This window comes from Girardinichthys multiradiatus, chromosome 18, assembly GCF_021462225.1.
Source record: "Girardinichthys multiradiatus isolate DD_20200921_A chromosome 18, DD_fGirMul_XY1, whole genome shotgun sequence".
Lineage (NCBI taxonomy): Eukaryota > Metazoa > Chordata > Actinopteri > Cyprinodontiformes > Goodeidae > Girardinichthys > Girardinichthys multiradiatus.
Window position 1 is genome coordinate 52,164,926 of NC_061810.1, and position 21,945 is coordinate 52,186,870.

Genomic DNA, 21,945 nt, shown 5'->3' on the forward strand with positions numbered 1-21,945 from the left:
TGGGGACTCCTCTAGAACCTCTGGAGATCATTGTGGAAAGAAGGATTCTTCATAAAATGAAGAACATTATGGAGAACCCTGAGCATCCTCTTCATGAGACTGTCCTACAACAACAGAGTGTCTTCAGTCAGAGGCTTCTTCAGATCTGCTGTAAGACGGAGCGCTACAGGAGATCCTTCCTGCCCACAGCCATCAGCATCTACAACGGCTCTTTGAGGAAACCTTCATAATATGAGCTACAACATTTAATTTCCCTTTGGGATTAATAAAGTATGAAACTGGTGAGAAACTAACACAGCATTTCAGAAACAGAACATCACACCTAGAGACAAACATCATGTTGGAGATGTGACGGTCTAGAGAGCAAAATTCCTCCAGGTCCTGAAGATGCAAAGCAGCCCTAGACCATCACACTACCTCCACCATGCAGAAAATCTCAAATCAGAATGACCTTAAGCTCCAATGAAATTGGGTTAAGTAGTGGGCCAAATAACCGAGCCACACCAGCAACCCCACCTGTGAAGTGCTCAGAAAACTACATTAAAGTTTTGGAGTGGCACAGTCAAAGTCTGGACATAAATTTGATTAAGATGTGGCATGACTGTAAAAATGACTTCATGCTTGAAAATCTTCTGATTTAAAGGACTCATTAACAGTTATCACCAACGCTTAGGCCAAGGTTAGAGGCTTAGGGGGCACTTACTTTTCTACATAGGGTCGTGTGATGGGAAAATACTTACAGCAATGCAAATAAAAATCTAGAATGACAGCTCTATCAAAACCAGTCCAGGACTGGTAATGTTTAAAGCTTCTATCATGCATCTGTCTCTGCTGAACTTCACTCACTTTTCTTATGCCTGATAGCACTATTGCTCTACTCTGGTGCCTGTTCTAGATGTTCAGCTCCTTAAAAACCAAATCATTTACATCTGCATCACTGATGTGTGTTTGGATTTTTTAATTTTTTCTCTGTAAGGTTATTTGAGGATATTCGGAGCCAAAAAAACATTTTTGTTTCACCTATTAAATACTTGAATGTGATGAAGTCTTCGTCTCTCTGCAGACACCTTCACAGACAAACTGCTGTTTCCTATAATGTGACAAAATGAATTGAAAGGGATTTGAATGTTTCCTCCATCTCTTAGGATGTGATACTGAACCCTCTGAGGTTCAGCAGGAGCCTGGGGCCATTTCAAAGGAGTTCCCTGCAGACAAGTACTACAACTATGAGGAGCTTCACTCCAGACCGACCATCACACCTGACTCTGAAATCCCAGAGAACCTCCTGCATTTCTCGTATCCTTTTATCAGCCAGTTCAGAAACAAACAACACACTGTTTATTATTATTTTGCTCCAAGTTTTGTTTTTTCAATAGGAAGAGGGTCATGTGACACATCAAACCTATTGGGAATTTCACAAGAAAAACAATGGTGTGCTTGGTTTTAACATAACTTTATTCTTTCATAAGTTATTTACAAGTTTCTCTTTGTTTACAGCCACTGACATGTCGCCGAGGTTAACAAAGATAGTGGGGCCATTCTTCATCAATGGAAACCTCAAGGCCACTGGATATGCGAAATTGCTACATGATGATGTGTTTCCCTCTTTATGCACTGAAGCTGGCACGTTCCCTGAGTTTTTCCAGCAAGATGGTGAAACACCACATTATGGGTGTCCGGTCCGAGCATTCCTAGATGAACAGTTTCCTGGAAAGTGGATTGGTCGTCGTGGGCCAGTTGAATGGCCCCCAAAGTCTCCCAATCTGACCCCCTTAGACTTTTATCTTTGGGGTCATCTGAAGGCAATTGTCTATGCTGTGAAGATACGAGATGTGCAGCACCTGAGACAACGGATACTGGAGGCCTGTGCTAGCATTTCTTCTGCGGTGTTGTTATCAGTGTGTGAAGAGTGGGAGAAGAGGGTTGCATTGACAATCCAACACAATGGGCAGCACATTGAACACATTTTATAAGTGGTCAGAAACTTGTAAATTACTCATGAAAGAATAAAGTAATAAAGTTATGTTAAAACCAAGCACACCATTGTTTTTCTTGTGAAATTCCCAATAGGTTTGATGTGTCACATGACCCTCTTTCTATTGAAAAAACAAAAGTTGGATTCAAAATGGCCGACTTCAAAATGGCTGCCATGGCCACCACCCATCTTGAAAAGTTTCCCCCCTCACATATACTAATGTGCCACAAACAGGAAGTTAATATGACCAACCATTCCCATTTTATTAAGGTGTATCCATATAAATGACCCACCCTGTAGAACAAATCCTCTTCAAAGCCATGTTGTGCTCCTTGACCTTTCATGCCTTCAGTCATTCCTTTGGATATGACAGCCGTCGCAGGTCAAATCTGAAGCTGCTGGATGAGACAACGCTGATGTTTATAGCAGGAAACCTGCTTGTTCTGCTGGACGTTTCCACCAAGCAGCAGAGATACCTGCGCTCCTGCAGTGGAGGAGGAATCGGGGCCTTGGCGGTAAGGAAACTGAATGAAGGAGGTCACATACAGAGGTCCAAACCTTCAGAAAGATGCACAGAATAACAACATATCTCCAGAAACAACATTTTAATGTTGTTTAAAGATATGAAATGTTATATATTAATAAAAAAATCACATGTTCTCGATACTACTGTCTGAGTTGTTCAGAAATACAGACAAGTGTCACTATTTCCTAATCTTTCCTGCATCTAAGTAGTTGCTGACAAAATTAAATGTTCTTCTATATTTTTATGTTTAAAGGTGCATCCAACCAGAGAGTTCTTTACTGTGGCAGAAAAAGGAAACCATCCTATCATCGTAGTCTATGAATATCCCTCATTAAGACCGTGCCGCGTCCTCAGAGGTAAACCAGGCGCTTATTTCTCAGTCCTTCCTTTCAAGCTTTTTGATGCTCAGGCTGCAGTTTGGACGTCTTCAGGTGGAACGAAGTGTAAGTTCAGCTGCGTAGACTTCAACCTTGACGGGAGCCTGTTGGCCAGCGTGGGCGGGGCCCCTGATTACAGGCTGACTCTGTGGAACTGGAGGCAGGAGGAGGTGATGCAGAGCTGCAAGGGCATCTCACAGGAGGTCTACAGAGTCAGCTTCTCCCCATACGACCCGGAGCGGCTCACCTCGTCCGGATCGGGACACATCAAGTAAACAAACTGAATCCACTGAGTAGGCCGTTTGGTTTTTAGCATTGAAGCTGCTTTCATTCAGTTTTCAGAGAACAACTGAAAATATTTAGTCTCTTTTAACTGGAAAAGTTTGAGTATAAATCAGTTCATACAAGTATTAAAATGATTAGAAGTAAAAAAGCCAAAGAGGACCTCTGCTTGTTATTTAACATGGTTAACAGATGTCAGAACATCTGCCCAAAATTTTAGCTCCATGCTTCTTCCCATCAACTCTGACCAGCTTCCCTGTTCCTACTGAAGAAAAGCATTCCTAAGCAGATCTGAAACTGACCAGTTTACAGTAAGATATTTCAGCAACAGTTTTCTGGGAGAATCAGTGTTTGAACGTTCCAGAAGATACTGATTTTTTTATCCACCTATCTTTCACTGTTCTGTTTCTTTCTGTCAGGTTTTGGAAAATCGCGACCACCTTCACAGGTCTAAAGCTGCAAGGAGTCATGGGACACTTTGGGAAAACTGCAGCAACTGATATCGAGGGTTACGTGGAACTTCCAGATGGAAAGGTGAGTACATTGCTTCTGGAAGAATCTGGAATTCTTTCCTTGTTTCTTGAAGCTCTTGATTGGCTCAGTAAGGTGAAAACATCTTCAAGAAGCTTGGAGAGAAGCTGTGCTACCTTTAGTTCAGACACCAAGGAGTGTCATATCCTGGATTACAGAGAATCTACACAAGGGGTATCCTACCTGCGGGCCCTGGGCCTTTTACAGCCCTCTCAATGATTCTATGCGTCCCCTAAACGCATATCTGGACTGGACAAAAATGTCCTGAAACATTAATTTAAAAAAAGGAATTTTTGTGGCCCTCAAGTGTTTCTATTTTGTTTTTTTTACCGTGTCCTGTCCGGCAGAGTATCGCTCAGAATTGTTGTTTGAGTGCCAAGAAATTGCCCAACAGATTTACTTTCACAAGCAGAGCATCACAGCTAATGCTTTAAAGCTCTGCTTGATATTTATAGAAGAAACTTTATTATAAACTTCTTTGGGAGTATTTCAATTGTTACGGACACGGAGACAGAAATGAAAAGGAAAAATGAAGCTCAAAAAAGAGAGAGATGGGGAAAAAGGGGAGAAAAGGAGGAAAGAGTGGAGGAGAGAAAGAAGGATAAAGAGAATACAAGATTACACCCTGCTTGCTTATACACCTACAGCTGTTTTTTGTTTTGTTTTTGTTAACAAAATAGTACACGGTAATTCTGAATGTAAAATGTACTTAGTGAGAGGTGCCGCCCAAAATAGAACATCTGTGTATCTGTCAACACCTGAAGCTTAACACCTGTGAGTATGGGTGTGGACGCGCTTTTGTAGACAAGGTTTCTCCACAAAAATATGCAATAGCGAGTGTGAGGACCCACAGGCCTGCCCCATGGTCCCCGGACGGACACTGAGGAGAACTGAGACACAGACATCTAAAGGCCCCCCAAAGCACAAGAACCCCAGGAGAACCACCGCCAGGACTACCGCAACCCCCCCAGAGAAGAGCAGTGAAGAGTCCCAGGGGAACCACCCAGCAGCGACAGTGCAGAAGCCCCAGGGAGCCGCAGCAACGAGTCCACAGGCCCCGCCGGCAGCCGTCCACGCCCGAGCAGATCCAGCCATGGACCCAAAGGCCCAAGACCCCGGGACACACCTCCCCCCAAGCAGAGGCCCGACAGAGCCCAGGGGGCCAGGCCCCGGCAAGCAGCCACTGGGAGTGAGACAGCCCACACCAAAGCACCCGGTCGCGGACACCGAGAACCACAAGTACACCAGTGGGCAGAGACTCCAACCACCAGCAGGTGGTGTGGCGGGGAGGAAGCTGATCCAGGAGAGGGAGCAGTTCAAGACCCAACCTGTCACAAAAAAAAAAAAAAAACAGGCACACACAGTCACAATCACTCACTCCCACCCTCATGCATACACATAAAATCACTCACACCCAACATAAGGATAACAACAATGGACGTCATACACTCACTCACACTCCCCATGCATACTCTATACTCCCAGGTCCAGGCGCCTGTACCCCCTCAGGGCAACCGGACCCAGGAGGTAGTCCCCTTCCCTCCTGGGGCAGAGGCAGGCAGACAGCACCGGTACTGCCCAGACCTGGGTGACACCGGCCCATGTCCTGCCCCCCTGCCCCGAACCCAGTCCCCAACAACCCCCATCCACCTCCGGAGAGGGGGCTATGTACAAAAGAGGGGTCCACGTGGCCCAAAGCAACCCGCCAACCGAAGCCGCCCCAGGACGGAGCAGTCCCGACCCCCCAACGAGCCCTGATCTCAACCCCATGAGTCTCCCACCCCCAGTGAACCCCAACAAGAACAAGAACCTCCCCACAGGGCCACCTCCAACAAGGACACCGATATCGAACACATCCGCACCCCCACAGGGGCACACCCCCACAGGTGAACTCCGTGGCCGAGAAGCCAATGAAGCCACACCCACACAGCGCAAGCTCCACACACAGCCCCGCTCTAAGAACCCCCACCGCACCCCGCTCCCCCACCACAGAGCGCGCCGCAACGGCAAGGCAAGGGCCCTGCGCAGCGCCACCGGCGCAACAGGGCAGACCCCACCCAGCACCGCACCCACAACCGGACCCCCGACCCCACAACATGATGGGACAAACTCATCCACCCAGAGGTCCCCGTCCAGCGGCAGGCACCCAGGGCCAGTGACCCCACCACGCCCCCCTCAGCAACAAAAAACACTACATCACTGCCACTGCAATGACCGCCCAGGGAGACACTATCCAGCTCAGCCCCACCATCGCCGCCCAGCTGATCCAAACGCCAGTGACCCCACGCCCTAGAAGTGGACACAACCCCTCCACCCCACAGGCTGCAGCCCCTCCATGCCACCCCCCAGTCCACCGCCCCGATCCTCCCCCAGACAGTGCCAGCAGCTCCAGCCCACGAGAGGGATACATGCACCGGCCGGGGACCTGGGCCATGCAGGCCAACCGCTCCAGGCCAAGCACACCCTGCCAGCCGTCCCGGTGCAGTCACAAGACATGCTCTGCCGCCCCACCCACCCGACCGCCAACCGTAGCCCAGCGCCCGACCCTGGGCCAGGACCACAGAAGGAAGCCATGGAAAGAAGGCCACGGTGGCCCCAGTTACCAGGCACCCCGCCAAACCCACCCCCAAACCCAGGGGTGCCCCAGCCCACCGGCCACCCGCATCCCCGCATGGCGCCCCACGGCCATGCGGGGCAGTCCAGCCCCCCCATCAAAGCGGGGCCACATCCCAATAAACGTCGGCTAAGAACCCCCGCCGGAGCCCAGCACCACCCCAGCCGGCAGACCAGGGCACAAAGCCAGGGGCCGAGATCCAAGGGAACCCAAGCGATCCCGAGAGAGCCGAAACGCCAGCCCAGCACCACACAATCCCCAAGACTTGACCCCCAACCCCAGCTCAAACCCGACTAGAGGGCCCATTCCCTCTCCCGGCCTCCGACCACAGATGGGAAATAGCGAACGGGGGTGTGAAAAGACCCCAAGCCTGCCTCCCCCAGCTCAAATGTGGTGTTGATGCGCGTTGTTGTAGTGTGCATTTAAAAAGAAAAACGGTGGGGAAGAGGGTCTGCCCCCCCCCCCACTCCACCACTCTGAACCCTCAATGTCTACATGCAATTATATCCTTAGAGGTGAGCGCAGGCACCAGAGGTTAGGCTGCTAGGATATCCTTCCCTCCTGATGCCATTGAGTGCACCCACACCCAAGACCCTACATGTGAATGTCATGAAAATTTTATAAGTGAGAGTAAGTTGTTGGCCCTCCATGAGTGGTGTTGTAATAGAGCTGGTGGAGGGAGGTGTCTGGGGATGGGGAGGGAAAGACTTGGGGGCAAACCACTCTCCCAGGGAGCCAGCTCCCCGGCTGACCCCAATAGGCACCCCCGTTTGCCGAGTTCCAACAAAGGAGGGAGGCATAGGCACATCTGCCAGGCAAAAAACTAGGGACAGGTAACAGGCCCCGAGAACCAACTAAAAACCGGGACCAACGTCCCCAGCCCCCCCCGGAACCACCCAGCCCCTCAGACCCTGAACCCCAGCCCTGTTACCCAGTCCGCCACCCGAAGTAGCCACCGACCCCCAACAAAAAGGACCCAGCCACATGCGGCCAAGAATGCGGCCCCACTCCAAACAAAGGAGAAGGACAGCCCAGCACAACCAAAAAAACGCCACACAAAGGAGGGCACATGACCAGCACGCACAGCCACCCCCGAACCCACGGGACAGAGCCAACAGAGCGCCCAGCCCCCGAAGCCCGGCACCAGACAGCAGCCACAACCAGGCAGCAGGGCAACAAAACACATCCCACTCCAACACCAAGGCCGCCACCAAACCGCACCCGACCCAAAACGGCAGGCCCACCCCCAAATGCAAGCTCCAGGCCTTGATAGGTACATAATAGGCACACAAAGCCCACACTGCGCAAATGTGCCCCTACCAGCCCCCCAAAAACGAAGCCCCCCATGAAAGTGCACCCCCACGAAAAGAAGACCCGCACTGTCCAGGACCTAGAACATGCCCGACACCATATCCCTGCCAGAAGCAGCCCCGCAAAAGGACCCACTCCGTGGCCCACAAAAGGCAAGAGAGCCCACAGAGCCAAAACCAAAACCCATCCGGAAGCTGAGACCAATCCACCCCGAGACCAACCCCGGCCAACCTGCACACTCGGACCATGCAGACCCCTCCGAACCCCCTCCCCCAGACAGAAAAGGGACCAGCGTCAGTAACCGGAACCAAGACAAGGAACCAGAAACTGAGCCGGAACCACCCAAGACCAAACAACGCCCCCAACCATCCAAGCCCAACCACCCCTCCCCACCCCAGAAGGAAACCTACACCCACCCCAACATTTGAACAACTCCCAGAGCACATAAGACACTGGACACCCAGGCTGACCCCGCCCCGCCCCCTCCCGCAGACCCTCCTCCCCACCAGCAGAATGTGCTCCTTGAAGGAAGGAGCACCTGCAATGAGATGGGACCTACCTGCCAGTTTCGGAGGCCCTTATGCCCACCGATACAACAAATGTCCCTGAGCCAGGGCCGGGCGCCCGGGCATGCACCAGCCCAAAACCCCGGCAACATACCCGTCAGGACCCAATACCCCCAAGGCCCAGCCCGGGGGGCGATACGCCCCAGGGACTCCGAGCCCCAAGCCCACCCCAGACCCACCCAGGAGCAGCACGGGCACCAGGCCAGTGACCTATGTCCGTCGCCGCAGGCCCCCCAAAAGCATCGCATGCAGCTACCAGATGTCCCCCCAAAGAGCCACCAAAGCCCCACCCCGGCCGGGACCACAGCCCCCAGCGCCAGACCCCCCAGCGATCCCAGCCCAGGGACACTCCAAATGCCCCAACCCAGACACCCCCCCGAATCCGCCACAACGCCCCACAGGATGAAGCCAAGTCGCCAATTAAAGGAGCCCAGAGAGATTGATCTGACGTGGAGGCAGAGGCTGTCTCAAGGCTTATATAATCGGACAGAAAATATTTCTATACTGATTCATATTAAGAAGGTTTTTATTTTTCCAGTTCATGAGGATAGTTTTCTTAGCGATGCATAAGGCAGTGAAAACCATGTGAACTGAATTTGTCTCTATGATGACATCATCAAAGTTGCCCAACAAGCAAAGTGAAGGGGAAGGTGAAATATTACATCTCAGACACTTTGATAAGTCTTCACATATCAGGCACCAAAACCTCTGAACAGGTGTACATAACCATAGTGCATGGATATAATTATCTGGTATATTGCTTGTGCAGTGTAAACAAATATTGGAAGGTGCCAAGCCCATCCTGAACATCCGTTGACCTGTATAGTATACTCTATGAAGGATTTTATATTGTATTGATTGCAAACTGGGGTTACTTGTCAGTTTAAAAGTTCTGGAACATATCTGAGACCAGAATGTTTGGTCAAAGTTAACTGATAAGTCCACCTCTCATTTTGTAATAGGAAGGGAAATTGATTTATCTATATTAGACATTGTCCTGTATATTTTAGACATTAATTTGGGGGGGTTGAGTTTTAGGAACTCTACACTTGATGGAATTTGTAACCCAACGTTAAGTCTAAATTTATTTTTTATTATCGAAGTAATTTGTTGATATTCTAAAAATGTATTCTTGTCCATCCCGTATTGTATAATTAATCTGTTAAATGGGATGAACTGAATTCCTTCAAATATATGTTCCAGGTATTCAATTCCTTTACTCCTCCAATCTGGAAAATGTATCATATTATTTTTTTGTAGGATGTCAGGGTTGTTCCAGATGGGTGTACGTCTGCATGGGATTAGTGAAGACCTTGTCATTTTTAGATATTCCCACCATGCTGTCAGAGAAGTGTTGACGTTGAGGCTTTTGAAGCATACATGCCGTTTTATATTTGAGCTAATAAATGGTAAATCTGAAATCTTAATATTATTGCATAATGTCTGTTCTACGTCTAGCCAGGGTTCATCTAGAGGACTGTGTTTAAACCATTTTGAGATGTAATGTAGCCTGTTAGCTAAGAAGTAAAGATGAAAGTTAGGCAGATCTAATCCTCCTTTATCTTTGCTCTTTTGTAGTGTTTTTAGGCTAATACGTGGGGGCTTATCTTTCCAGAGAAATTTAGTGATGGAGGAATCCAGAGATCTAAACCAGTCAGATGACGGTTTATTCGGAATCATTGAGAATAAGTAATTGATTTTTGGCAAGACCATCATTTTTATTGAAGCAACCCTGCCCATGAGTGATATGGGTAGAGATTTTCATCTAGCGAGATCATCTTGCACTTTTTTTAAGAGCGGGATGTGGTTTAGTTTTGTTAAATCTGCTAATCTAGGAGAGACATTAATGCCCAAGTATGTAATATTCCCTGACTGTAGTTGTATATTAGGAAAATTGTTGAAAGAACAATTAATTGGAAGAGCTGTCGATTTTAACCAATTTATAGAATAGTCTGAAATTCTTGAGAAAGAATTAATCAATCCAATCACCTGAGCGACAGAGGTTTGCGAATGCTGGAGAAAGAGTAATACGTCATCTGCATAAAGACATATTTTATGTTCAATATTCCTGCATTTTATGCCTTTAATATCTTTAATTTGTCTGATTGCTGCTGCTAGTGGTTCAATAAAAATAGCAAATAATGAGGGTGAAAGTGGGCATCCCTGCCTGGTGCCCCTCTGAAGACAGAAGCTGGAAGATGTTTGGTTATTTGTTCTGATACATGCCGCTGGGGAACTGTATAATATTTTTATCCAGTTTATGAAAGAGCTTCCAAAACCAAATTTAGTCAAGGTTGCAAACAAGAATTTCCAGTTAACTCTATCAAATGCTTTTTCTGCATCTAGAGATAATATATTGGTCTCAATATTTTTACTGTAGGAATAATCTATTAAATTAAGTAATCTGCGTGAATTAGTGGATGAATGCCTACCTTTAATAAATCCAGTTTGGTCAGGATGTATTATGAGAGGAGAAACCTTTTCTAGTCTTTTTGCGAGGGCTTTACAAATTATTTTGAGATTGACGTTAATAAGGGATATGGGTCGGTAGCTGGTAGGGAGTACTGGGTCTTTTCCTGGTTTTAACAAGAGAGTGATGTTGGCAGAATTTATATTTGGCGGAAGTCTGCCATTTTTTTCGGTTTCCAGCACCATTCTTTGGAATATTGGAGCCAAAATATTCCAGAATTCTTTGTAAAACTCTGTTGGGAATCCATCTGGGCCTGGAGCCTTTTTATTGGGCATGCTTGTGAGAGCTTCTTGGATTTCAGCTGAAGTCAGTGGTACATCCAGGGCCATCGCTTGATTACCTGATAGTTTAGGAATTGTTACCTTATCCAGAAATTGATCAATGTCGTTATCTGACGGGTCTATCTGTGGTGAGTATAAAGCTTGGTAGAAATCTCTGAAAGTGCTGTTCATTCTTTCAGGATCATAAACTGTATTCCCTGTCGAGTCTTTTACAGCAAATATCGTTGTTCTTTCTTTATTTTTAGTTGCTTAGCTAAAAAGCTACCTGATTTATTGCCATGTTCAAAGTTTTGTATATGAAGTCTTTGTATTAAGAATTGGGTTTTTTTGTCGATGATTTCATTAATTCTAGTTTGGCTTTACGTAGTTTGCCCAACTTTTCCTCTTCCTGGGAAGCATCTAACAGTTTAATAGTTTCTTCTAATTCCTGAATACGTTTGTTTTCTTTTTTCTTCTTATGTGATGAGAATGAGATTATTTTACCTCTCATCACTGCTTTCCCAGCCTCCCAGAGAACAGATGTTGATGTACCTGGGATATCATTGAATTCCAAATATGAAGTCCACTCTTTTTTAAAATATTTAATAAATTCTTTGTCCTTAAGCAATGATGTATTAAACCTCCAGTTTTTGCTTTGTGGGTTTTCTTTCTTATTTACTAGAGTTAAGGAAACAGGTGCATGATCGCTGACAGCTACAGGGTGTATCTCAGTGTCTGAAATGTCAGTCAACAATGAGCTGCTGACTAAGAAATAATCCAGACAAGAGTAAGATTGATGGACATGTGAGAAGAAAGTATATTCTCTGTGATTAGGGTGAAGAGATCGCCATGCATCGCAAAGTCCATAATCACTCATGTACTGTTTAACTATATTTATTGATTGCCAACAGCGCTGAGTCCCTGTTGTACTCCGCCTGTCTATTTCTTCGTTTAGACCAAAGTTGAGATCGCCCCCAAGAAGAAGTGAGCAATCCAAGTGTTTAGACAGTGCAGAAAAAAAAGAATGGAAAAATGGGGGGTCATCAACATTTGGGGCATATATACTGACAATACATATCTTTTGGTTATGTATAGATATTTTTATTATTATAAATCTACCCTCTGGATCTATAACTGTATCTAATACTGTAAAGTTAACATTTTTGTGAATTAAGATCGCTACTCCCCTTTGCCTAGAATTATAGCAGGCAGAAAACAGATTAGGAAACTCATGTGATTTAAGATCATTTGCAGCTGTGGCAGATTTATGAATCTCTTGTAATAAGACAACGTCTGCCTGTAGTCTTTTAAGCTGATTAAAAATTTTTAACTTTTTCTCTCTGGTGGCGGCTCCATGCACATTCCATGTGAGAAACCTTAATGTGCCCATAGTTGTGCGTGTATCGCTAACATTGTACAGCGCATGTCACCACAGAAACAGATAGACCCAAGTGAAATCATAGTCAGTGCTTGGGGTTGCCTGATATGAAGTCCCGAAGCAGAGATATGGCAGGGAAAAAGACAGAAAATTAAGAGGCTGCTGCGGGTAAGAAGGGATGAGAGATATAAGGTTATGTTAATAGATATTTGTGTGTATGTGAGTGTGCTTTTTGTGTGTGACAGAGAGAAAAGAGAGTGACAGAGAGGGGTGGTAACAAGTGTAAAAAATAAGAGGAAGATGAGAGACAAAAAAGGAGCAGATACCCAATAGCCCAGCCTTGGGTCCACCCACATCAAACAATGCAAACAACATGAGCTGTGCTTTACATTAGATTTGCCAGATATCTAACCTCTTATCTAACCAGTGTTACATGTTATATATTAACCTGCTGTTGCTCCTAATAAAGCCAGGGAGTGATCTCCCGATCTCTAAACAACTGACCATTGATATAAAGTTTGTCTACAGCCACTGTAGCTCTAATGCCTTCTCTGATATATTTCTTCCTAATTGGGAATAAAACACGTCTCCGATCGAGGATCTCCTTTGGGAACTGGTCATTGACGCTGAAGTTCGTTCCCCGCAGCTCTCTGCCCCGACCTCTGACCTGCTCTTTTTGTTTATAGTGCTCGAATTTTGCTACAATTGGCCGAGGTCGGCTGTGTTCGGGTTTCTTACCTCCGAGCCGGTGAACACGATGGAAAGTGATGTTTTTTACCTCGTCACTTGGGAGTTTTAGCTGACGTTGGAGAAATTCACGGACCGTGGATTTGGCGTCCTCCTCTGCCCGTTCCGGGATACCGGAGAAAACAAGGTTGTCCCACATGCCCCGGGCCTGTATATCCAGGATGGTCTCCTTCATTTTTTTATTTTCTCCGGACAGCTGCGTCATTTCATCGGTGAGTGTTTTCACGCTATCCCTCAGTGTTTGGTTCTCAGCTGTTAGCGAAGCGAGTTGTTCTTGGCTAAACTCCAGAGACTCCCTCAGAGCTTGAAATTCCCTGTGGAGAACCTCCACCAGGGCGAGACAGGCATCCAGGCTGGTTAGCTTCTTATCAATAGAGTCCAGGACATCAGTGTAGCTTTTCTCTGGAGAGATAGTGGAGGTGCTGGTCGAGCACTCTGAACGGGTGCATTTTGATGTTGGTGTGGCCATGGGTGGATATTTTTGTGGCTTGCCCATTACAATGTTATCAAAACATACGTCCACGTAGCTCTCCAGGTTGTCCAAGGTTTCCTCGTCCAGTTTGTTTTATTGGAAAAATATGAAACAGTGGTTAGTATTTTACACGTTTCTATGTTCGGCTTGAATTTATTGGCTTGTTTTACCTGAGTTCTGTCGTGTTTGTTTACCAATATACCGCCATATTACTTACGTACAACTCTCGCGAGATCTCAGCCGCTCATCACCAGATCTGCCGAGTGTCTTCCAGGCGCCCTCAAGTCTTTTTAAATGGACAATTTTGGCCCTCATGGCGAAGCGTTTGGACACCAGTGATCTTTACCAAATAAATGTATCTCACTGTTGCATATTGGATTCACAGAAAGTCACCTTATCTTTTCCCTCAGTCTGAACAGGAGTTTGTTGAGCTAACTTCATCATGCTACCGTGGTTAAGTTTCGTCTGTATGGTGCTGAACTCACATTGTTTGGTCAGAGATTACCTTCCACATCAAGCTCTGGAAGAGTCCAAAGAATGAACATTTCCTTAAAGTTTTTGTCCCTTTGCTGTTAGGTGGTGTCGGGCACAGAGTGGGGCAACTTACTGCTGTGGGAAGGAAACACCGTCCGGGTGGAGATATGCCAAAAAGAGGAGCGGAACTGCCATGTTGGGATGGTCCAGCCATTCAACCTGGAAGATGGACAACTGATGACATTTGGTGCTGATGGAGCTGTTCGGGTAAAACAAACGTAGAAATGAATGTAAAAATCAATCAGGAATGTTTTATTTTTATCTCTAACCTGATGTTTCATTTCTCACTGCAGGTCTGGGACCTTGAGAGGATCAACACAGCCAACATCAGCGGCACCAGCAGCAGGTTTGAGATGGAGCCCATCAATGAGCTGGTGGTTGGACACAACGTTTGGCTTTCTTCTGTGGTCAGGAGCTCCCTGCCTGACTCCTACATCTGGTTTGTTCAGGTCTGAGAACAAAAACACCATGAAAGCATCTGCAGCTCAACTCAAACTCCACATTCATCCTGGTCTCTCTGCTGTCTTACAGGATTCTAATGGAGCCATCTGGAAACTGGATCTCTCCTTCACCAACATGGTGAGTACCTTACAGCATCCATCCATTCATTGGTCCATCCATCCATCCATCCATCCATCCATCCATCCATCCATCCATCCATCCACCCGTCCATCCATCCATCCATCCATCCATCCATCCATCCATCTATCCATCCATCCATCGATCCATCCATCTATCCATCCACCCATCCATCCATCCATCCATCCACCCAAACACACCCATCCATCCATCCATCCATCCATCCATCCACCCGTCCATCCATCCATCCATTCATCCATCCATCCATCCATCCATCCACCCACCCACCCATCCAATGTAAGTTACAATCATGCTTGTTGTTGGTCTGTAACCAGTCCAGTCATCCTCCTAACTGGTACAAAAGCTTTCTGTAAGTGACATTGTTTGGTCCTATAGGAGAACCCCACTCTAGCATTCTGTGTTCAGTAGTCAGCTTGTCTACTGACAGTATTTTCCACAACTTCTGTGGTTTTGTTCAGGCTGCTGATCCAGAGTGTCTGTTTTCCTTCCACTCCGGGGCGATCCAGGGCCTGGATGTGTCGAAGAAATCCCACCTGATGGCCACCACCACTCTGGACCGTGAGTCCAGCATGGCGTCACCTTCTCACCGAATGTTAACGCGTGTAAACACACAAGAAGTTTAAAACAGATGCTTTAGCTGCTTGTGTCGTTCCATCCAGGTTCAGTCAGGGTGTTTGACTTCGTGGCTAATAGAGAACTCATAACTACCCGCTTTAATCAGGGAGGAACCACGCTCGGCTGGGCTCCACCTATGGTGAGTGTGATGGTGTGAGAGTGAATCCCACAAACAGTCAGAGGCAAAACTAAGTACACCCTTGCTGCTTCCTCAGGGATTAGAGTAGGAGCCTGGTGCTGCAGATCAAGGGCAATCCAATGGGTTTTTACACATTGTTAAGGTGGAAAGACATCATCAATGAACAGTGGCGGTTTTTCAAATGGGCCATATGGACAGTTGTCCAGGGCAGCATGAGGTAGGAGAGCAAATAAGCAACAAAATAAAAATATGATTAACTTATATTTGACTAGTTCCCAGAACAAGTTTTTTATTGTTTTTATGTCAATCATGTGGGACTTTACTCTACTGCTGAACATAGCAAGACTAGCTTATGTGTAGCACTGTTCTGCATTTTATTCCATATCGGAATCTAATTTTCTCATTTTAATTGGTTGCTATAGTCCATCATTTTACACAGAGACCGATTATTAAAGTGGAAAACTGTTAAGGTCAGTTGTGAAGCACAGTAGTGGAGGGCTGATAATTGGGCTTGTTTGGCAGCCACTGAGTAGACCATGACCTCATCTTTTCACCAAAGTATTCTGTAGTCAAATGTGAGGCCATCTGTCCAACAGTTGAAGCTTGGTCCAAACTGGGTCATCAGTGGAACCATGATCCCAAACACGGAGGCTAATCTATAACAGAATGGCTGGAGATGAAAATAATCAAAACAAGTCAAACCTCAACTTGACTTGACTTGGCTGTGATAGGACCTTTGGAAACAAATGTCTGCAAACGTCAATTAAATGAAGCAACGCTATAAAGAGAAAAGCGGGCCAGAAGTTCTCCAGAACCATGTGAGACCGATAAAGTCAAGCCACTGGGAAGTCATTGCTGCTATAGATGGTTCTGCAAGCTCCTCTATCATGGCATGTTCTTATTTTCTATGTACAAGAAAATAACTTCTGCAGCTGCTGTGTTGCTCTCAGGTTAACCAGAGCGGAGGGTTACTGGTGACTGGGTTTGAGGATGGGGTGGTCCGTTTACTGGAGCTGTACAACCCTCAGAGGCTGCAGGGGGCTGCTGAGCGGAGCCCCGAGACAGACGCTCAGCTGCGCCTCAGACAGGCTTTCAAACCTCACAACGCTCCTGTTTCTGCTGTGGCGTACGATCGAAGCGGAGAGATCCTGGCCACAGGGGTGAGTCGGGTTCAAATGTTCTGTATTTATGCTGCTTGATATGTGAGCAGAACAGCTCAACAAAAACATGTTTCTATCTGATCAAATCAATCAAAGTAGGACAAATTATTTGTTAAATTTGGAACAGAAACCTGCACAGATGGCTTATTATATGCAGTGGAATCCAAAAGTTTTCACACCTCTTGAAAGTTTTCACATCTTTGTCACATTATTACCACAAACTTTAATTCATCTTATTTGTATGTTGGGCAATTTTGCCAAAGCAAAACATACCACCAGAGCTGCAATGGAATGGTTTAGATCAAAGCATATTCATATGTTAGGATGGCCTAGTCAAAGTCTGTGTTTAAATCCGTGGAATAATCTACGTCAAGACTCACCATCCAGTCTGATTGAGCTCGAGCTGTTTTATGAGACAAATGAGCAGAAATTTCAGTCACTCTGGTGGAGAAATGCAGCAGTGAAAGGCGGTTCTACAAAGTTCTGATTCAGAGGAGATAAACTCAAATGCACACAGCACCTCTAAGATTTTCATGTGTTTGAACTTTGAAAACCATGCATCGTTTTCTTTGCACGTAACAATTAGGTGTTACTTTGTGTTGGCATGTCACACAATATCCCAATAAAAGCCCAGAAGGTTGTGGTTCTGTGATAAAATGTGGAAAGGTTTAAGGGGCATGAATACCTTTTCAAGACAATGTGTAAAATGTATGAAGTGACATTTTAATAAAAAGTTCCTGGACACATTTCTTCTGTCTCATTCTTTTTTTTTTTTTTTACCATTTTAATCATCTCTGTTTTTAAATCCCCCCCTTCCTGTTCAGAGTTCGGACTGCACCGTTTGGTTCTTCACGGTCGGGGAGTGGTACAACCCCATCGGCTACATCCATGTTCCCGGGCCTGTCAAAGCACTGGACTGGTCTCCTAACTCCCATGTAAGCATGGTCTCACATTTTCCACCTCGCTCACCTAAGCCTAGATGTTTCTGCTGATTAAAACCTTCCCTTTCAGAGTAAGAGCAGGCTGCTCATCCTTTGTCACAACGGTCACGTGGTGGAAGTCTACAGTCCAGACCCAGGAGCTCAGGAGTCATCCAAAACCTTCAAGCTCCACAATCTGCCTAGGAGGTCCTTCAGGTTTAAGAGCATAAAATCCAGAATCAAGGTCCAAAAAAATAAAAGGTCAGGTTTAATACTATAATTCATTACAAGAATGTTCTGATCAGAGACTTTGTGTTTTCAGAGAGAAGAGGAGGTCAAAAAACGTCAAGGAGCAAAGGAGAAGAAAATGAAAGAAAGAGCTGAAAGGTTCAAAGAAATAAGGGAGGAGGGTATAGTGTTTCTGGAGGAAGAGGAGGAGGAGGAGAAGAAAGACCTGCCTGCTATCTGCTTCCCAAATCCTCCAAGTCCTGTCTGCTGTGGCTTCTACTCACAGCCTGGACAGTTTTGGCTCTCAATGGTAAAAACAAAGAGACACCACATACATAAAAACTTCCATTCCAGTCATAATGATTATTATTGAAAAAATAAATATTTTATCAATAATAATCATTGTTCCAGTATTGTATCAGAGAACAAATATGTCTTTTCACAAATCTTCAAACATCTCTGCAGCGTAATAATCAGTAAGGTCTAAGACATTTGCTTAATGTTCTTGAAGAATAAACTGCTAAAAGGCAATGAGAGTTTATTGGATTTATTAATAGATAAAAGGAAGTAGAAATACAGTAGATATGTGAAAAAAGAGGTGAAATCCAGGATGAAGACCCACTCTGGACCATATGTGAAAGGTGGTATGAATGTCTTCTGTCCTGCAGGGAGGCTTCGACGCAGGTTTCCTGTATCACTGTAAGCTGTCAGAGGATCAGGATGAGGATCCTCTGCAGCGCCAGGATGAACCCTTCGCTTTCCGACACATCAGCGACGCAGACGACAACCCTATTTGCTCCATGACTTTCAGGTAACCGCGGAGTCCCTTTGGTGTCACAACACCATTGCTCTGGAGCAACATTTATTAACCTGATATTTTTCATGGCTGCTGGACGGATGGAGACTTTTTATTTTTAATGAGGGTAAAATTATTCCTGATAAATTAAATGTTAGTAACAACACTAAGTATTCTAGAATTGCGCCGCTCAAGGTGGCAGCAGGTTGGAGTAGCTCTGTTACTTTTGATTCTGATTTATTCTTTTTTTGGGAACTATTCTTCTTGTGGTGGATACAGTTGATTTTTTTTGGATGACTGTCCTCTCCGGTGTCGGATGCTGTGCAGCTTGGAGGATTTTTCTTAATACTTTCTATTTTTGGACATTTGTTATGATGCATTGCCATGGCAACGGGGATGTTTTTTACAACCGGGAGCAGCTGATTAATATCTCAAAAGCTCAAATAATACTTCAGCTACAACCTCAAATCCCTGATGAGTTGAAAAGGAGGCGCCATTGATGCAAAGCAGGAGCTAAGAGAAGAGAGAGAAGGAGGAAGTTCAAACCATCTCTTCCGTCAATTTTGATGAGCAATGTGAGATCGTTGGGAAACAAGTTAGATTAACTCCAAGCCCTACAAAGGACCCAGCCAGAGTACCGGGCATACAGTATTATGTGTTTTACTGAGACATGGCTGCAGGATCATATCCCCGACTCCAGCGTCTCTCTGCCGGGCTTTTTAACCATACGAGCAGACAGAGATTTAAAGAGGAGCGGTAAATGTAAAGGAGGTGGACTAGCAGTACTTGTGAACAACAAATAGTGTAATCCAGGACATGTTACTGTGAAGTGTCATCTCTGCAGTCCAGATATTGAACTGTTGGCAGTAAGTTTTCGTCCATATTATTTACCCAGAGAGTTCACCAGTGTTATTTTGGCAACAGTTTACGTTCCACCTTCCGCTGTTGCCGACACTGCATGTGATGCCATCAGCTCAGTTGTTGCTAAGCTACAGACACAAAACCCCAATGCTTTTGTGGCAATTTCTGGTGATTTTAACCACGCTTCACTCTCTGCTACACTTCCAACGTTTTAACAGTTTATCAGCTGCTCTACCAGAGAAAAGAAAACATTAGATTTGTTTTATGCAAATGTCAAGGACTCATAAATCTCTACAGCAAGACCTCCTCTAGGCAAATCAGATCACAATCTTGTTTTTCTCTGCTTGAAATATAAGCCCCTCGTTTAGAGGCAACCTGTAATAAAGAGGACTGTGAGAAAATGGTCACAGGAAGCTGAAGAAGCTCTGCAAGGTTGCTTTGAGGCTACAGACTGGGACGCACTGTACCAGCCACATGGAGAGGACATCAATGCCATGACTGAGTGTGTAACCGACTATATAAACTTCTGTGTGGATAACATCATCCCCACCAGAACCGTGAGATGCTTCCCCTATAACAAACCTTGGATCACCAATGACCTGAAGGACCTGCTTAACAAGAAGAAAAGAGCCTTCAGAGAGGGAGACAGAGAATTATTGAGGAGTTTACAGAAGCAACTTAAAGTCAAGATAAGAGACAGCAAGGAGGTGTACAATATCAGAGATGTGTGGACAGGAATGAAGAAGATCACAGGCTTCAAGCAGAAAGATAATCAGACCGATGGAGGTCTGGACAGAACCAATGAACTGAACACCTTCTTCAATAGGTTCAGTTCAGAAACAAGCTTCGCATCCTCCTCTCCTGCTCACAGCCAAACAGACATCTCACCCTCCTTTGACCCACAGGACCCACAGCTGTCCAGTAACACCTCAAATGTTTTATCTTCCACCTCAGCCCTAGACCCTTCTGCTTCTACATGTTTGCCTTCAACCATATCAGAAGATGCTGATGCTTCCTTTCCCACCCCCTTCCACCTGTGTGTCTCAAGAAGTCTAGTGAAGATGCAACTGGAGAGACTGAATAGGAATAAGGCTGCAGGTCCAGATCATGTCAGCCCTAGAGTCCTGAAGGCCTCTGAAGAGCAGCTCTGTGGGATTCTGCAGCACCTCTTCAACCTTAGCCTGGTCCAGAAGAAGGTTCCAGTGTTGTGGAAGACCTCCTGTCTTGTTCCGGTACCAAAGAAAACTCACCCATCAGTCCTCAATGACTATAGACCTGTTGCCCTGACATCTCACATCATGAAGGTCCTAGAGAGACTCCTGTTGGCCCACCTGAGTAAGCAAACAGTAAACCATCAGGACCTCCTTCAGTTTGCTTATCGCTGTGGAGTTGAAGATGCCATCATACACCTGCTTCAACAAACCCACTGTCATCTGGACAAAGCCAGCAGCTCTGTGAGGATCATGTTCTTTGATTTCTCCAGAACATTTAACTCCAGAAGACTCAGGTGGAGGCCTCAACAATCTCCTGGATCAAAGACTACCTGACAAACAGACCACAGTTTGTGAGACTGAAGGGTTGTGAGTCTAACCAGGTAGTCAGCAGCACAGGAGCACCACAGGGGACGGTACTCTCACCATTCCTTTTCACTCTGTACACCTCAGACTCCCAGTACAAGACAGACTCCTGTCATCTGCAGAAATACTCGGATGATTCTGCAGTTGTTGGTGGATCAGAGATGGACAAGAAGCTGAGTACAGGAAGGTGGTGGACCACTTTGTGGCATGGTGTGGAAACAATCATCTCATCTTGAACGTGACTAAAACAAAGGAGATGATTGTAGATTTTAAGAGAAACAGGAATAAGTCAAAAACTATTTCTATCATGGGAGAAGAAGTGGAGGTGGTGGAGGAGCATAAATACCTCGGTGTTCACCTGGACAACAGACTAGAGTGGAGATGCAACTGTGAAGCCATCTACAAGAAGGGACAGAGCAGACTGTACTTCTTGAGGAAGCTTAGGTCCTTTGGTGTTTGCAGCAAGATGCCGCATATCTTCTATAAGTCTGTTGTGGAAAGTCTGATCTCTTCTGCCATCATCTGCTGGGGAAGCAGCATCAGAACCAGGGACTTAAAAAAGCTCAACAAGCTGATAAAGAAGGCTGGTTCTGTTCTGGGGACTCCTCTAGAACCTCTGGAGATCATTGTGGAAAGACAGATTCTTGATAAAATGAAGAACATTATGGAGACCTCTGAGCATCCTCTTCATGAGACTGTCCTACAGCAACAGAGTATCTTCAGTCAGAGGCTTCTTCAGATCTGCTGTAAGACGGAGCGCTACAGGAGATCCTTCCTGCCCACAGCCATCAGCATCTACAACGGCTCTTTGAGGAAACCTTCATAATATGAGCTACAACAACATTTAATTTTCATTTGAGATTAATAAAGTATTTTTTAATTGAATTGAATTTGTCTTTCAATAACATTTCACTTATTTCAGAGAAATAGGGCTCCATCTATGCAGTGATTTTTAATAAGAAGCAGTTTGGTGAACCCAAATCTGCTTTTAATTCATTAATTAATA

At 45.7% G+C, this 21,945-nt stretch overlaps 1 protein-coding gene across 3 annotated transcripts in view; it reads left to right on the top strand.

Moving 5' to 3' along the window:
• The window catches only part of LOC124884116 (cilia- and flagella-associated protein 44-like), a 48,990-nt gene that overhangs the window by 2,085 nt on the left and 24,960 nt on the right, over nucleotides 1-21,945 (top strand). For all 3 annotated transcript variants that reach the window (XM_047391785.1, XM_047391784.1, XM_047391783.1), the window contains exons 2-16: nucleotides 1,146-1,296; nucleotides 2,328-2,490; nucleotides 2,755-2,857; nucleotides 2,933-3,149; nucleotides 3,580-3,694; nucleotides 14,086-14,250; nucleotides 14,337-14,492; nucleotides 14,575-14,622; nucleotides 15,102-15,201; nucleotides 15,303-15,397; nucleotides 16,348-16,557; nucleotides 17,382-17,492; nucleotides 17,569-17,721; nucleotides 17,800-18,015; nucleotides 18,374-18,516. In XM_047391785.1, coding sequence (XP_047247741.1) covers nucleotides 1,146-1,296; nucleotides 2,328-2,490; nucleotides 2,755-2,857; nucleotides 2,933-3,149; nucleotides 3,580-3,694; nucleotides 14,086-14,250; nucleotides 14,337-14,492; nucleotides 14,575-14,622; nucleotides 15,102-15,201; nucleotides 15,303-15,397; nucleotides 16,348-16,557; nucleotides 17,382-17,492; nucleotides 17,569-17,721; nucleotides 17,800-18,015; nucleotides 18,374-18,516 — 2,146 coding nt within the window. The remainder of the gene's footprint in view (nucleotides 1-1,145; nucleotides 1,297-2,327; nucleotides 2,491-2,754; nucleotides 2,858-2,932; nucleotides 3,150-3,579; nucleotides 3,695-14,085; nucleotides 14,251-14,336; nucleotides 14,493-14,574; nucleotides 14,623-15,101; nucleotides 15,202-15,302; nucleotides 15,398-16,347; nucleotides 16,558-17,381; nucleotides 17,493-17,568; nucleotides 17,722-17,799; nucleotides 18,016-18,373; nucleotides 18,517-21,945) is intronic.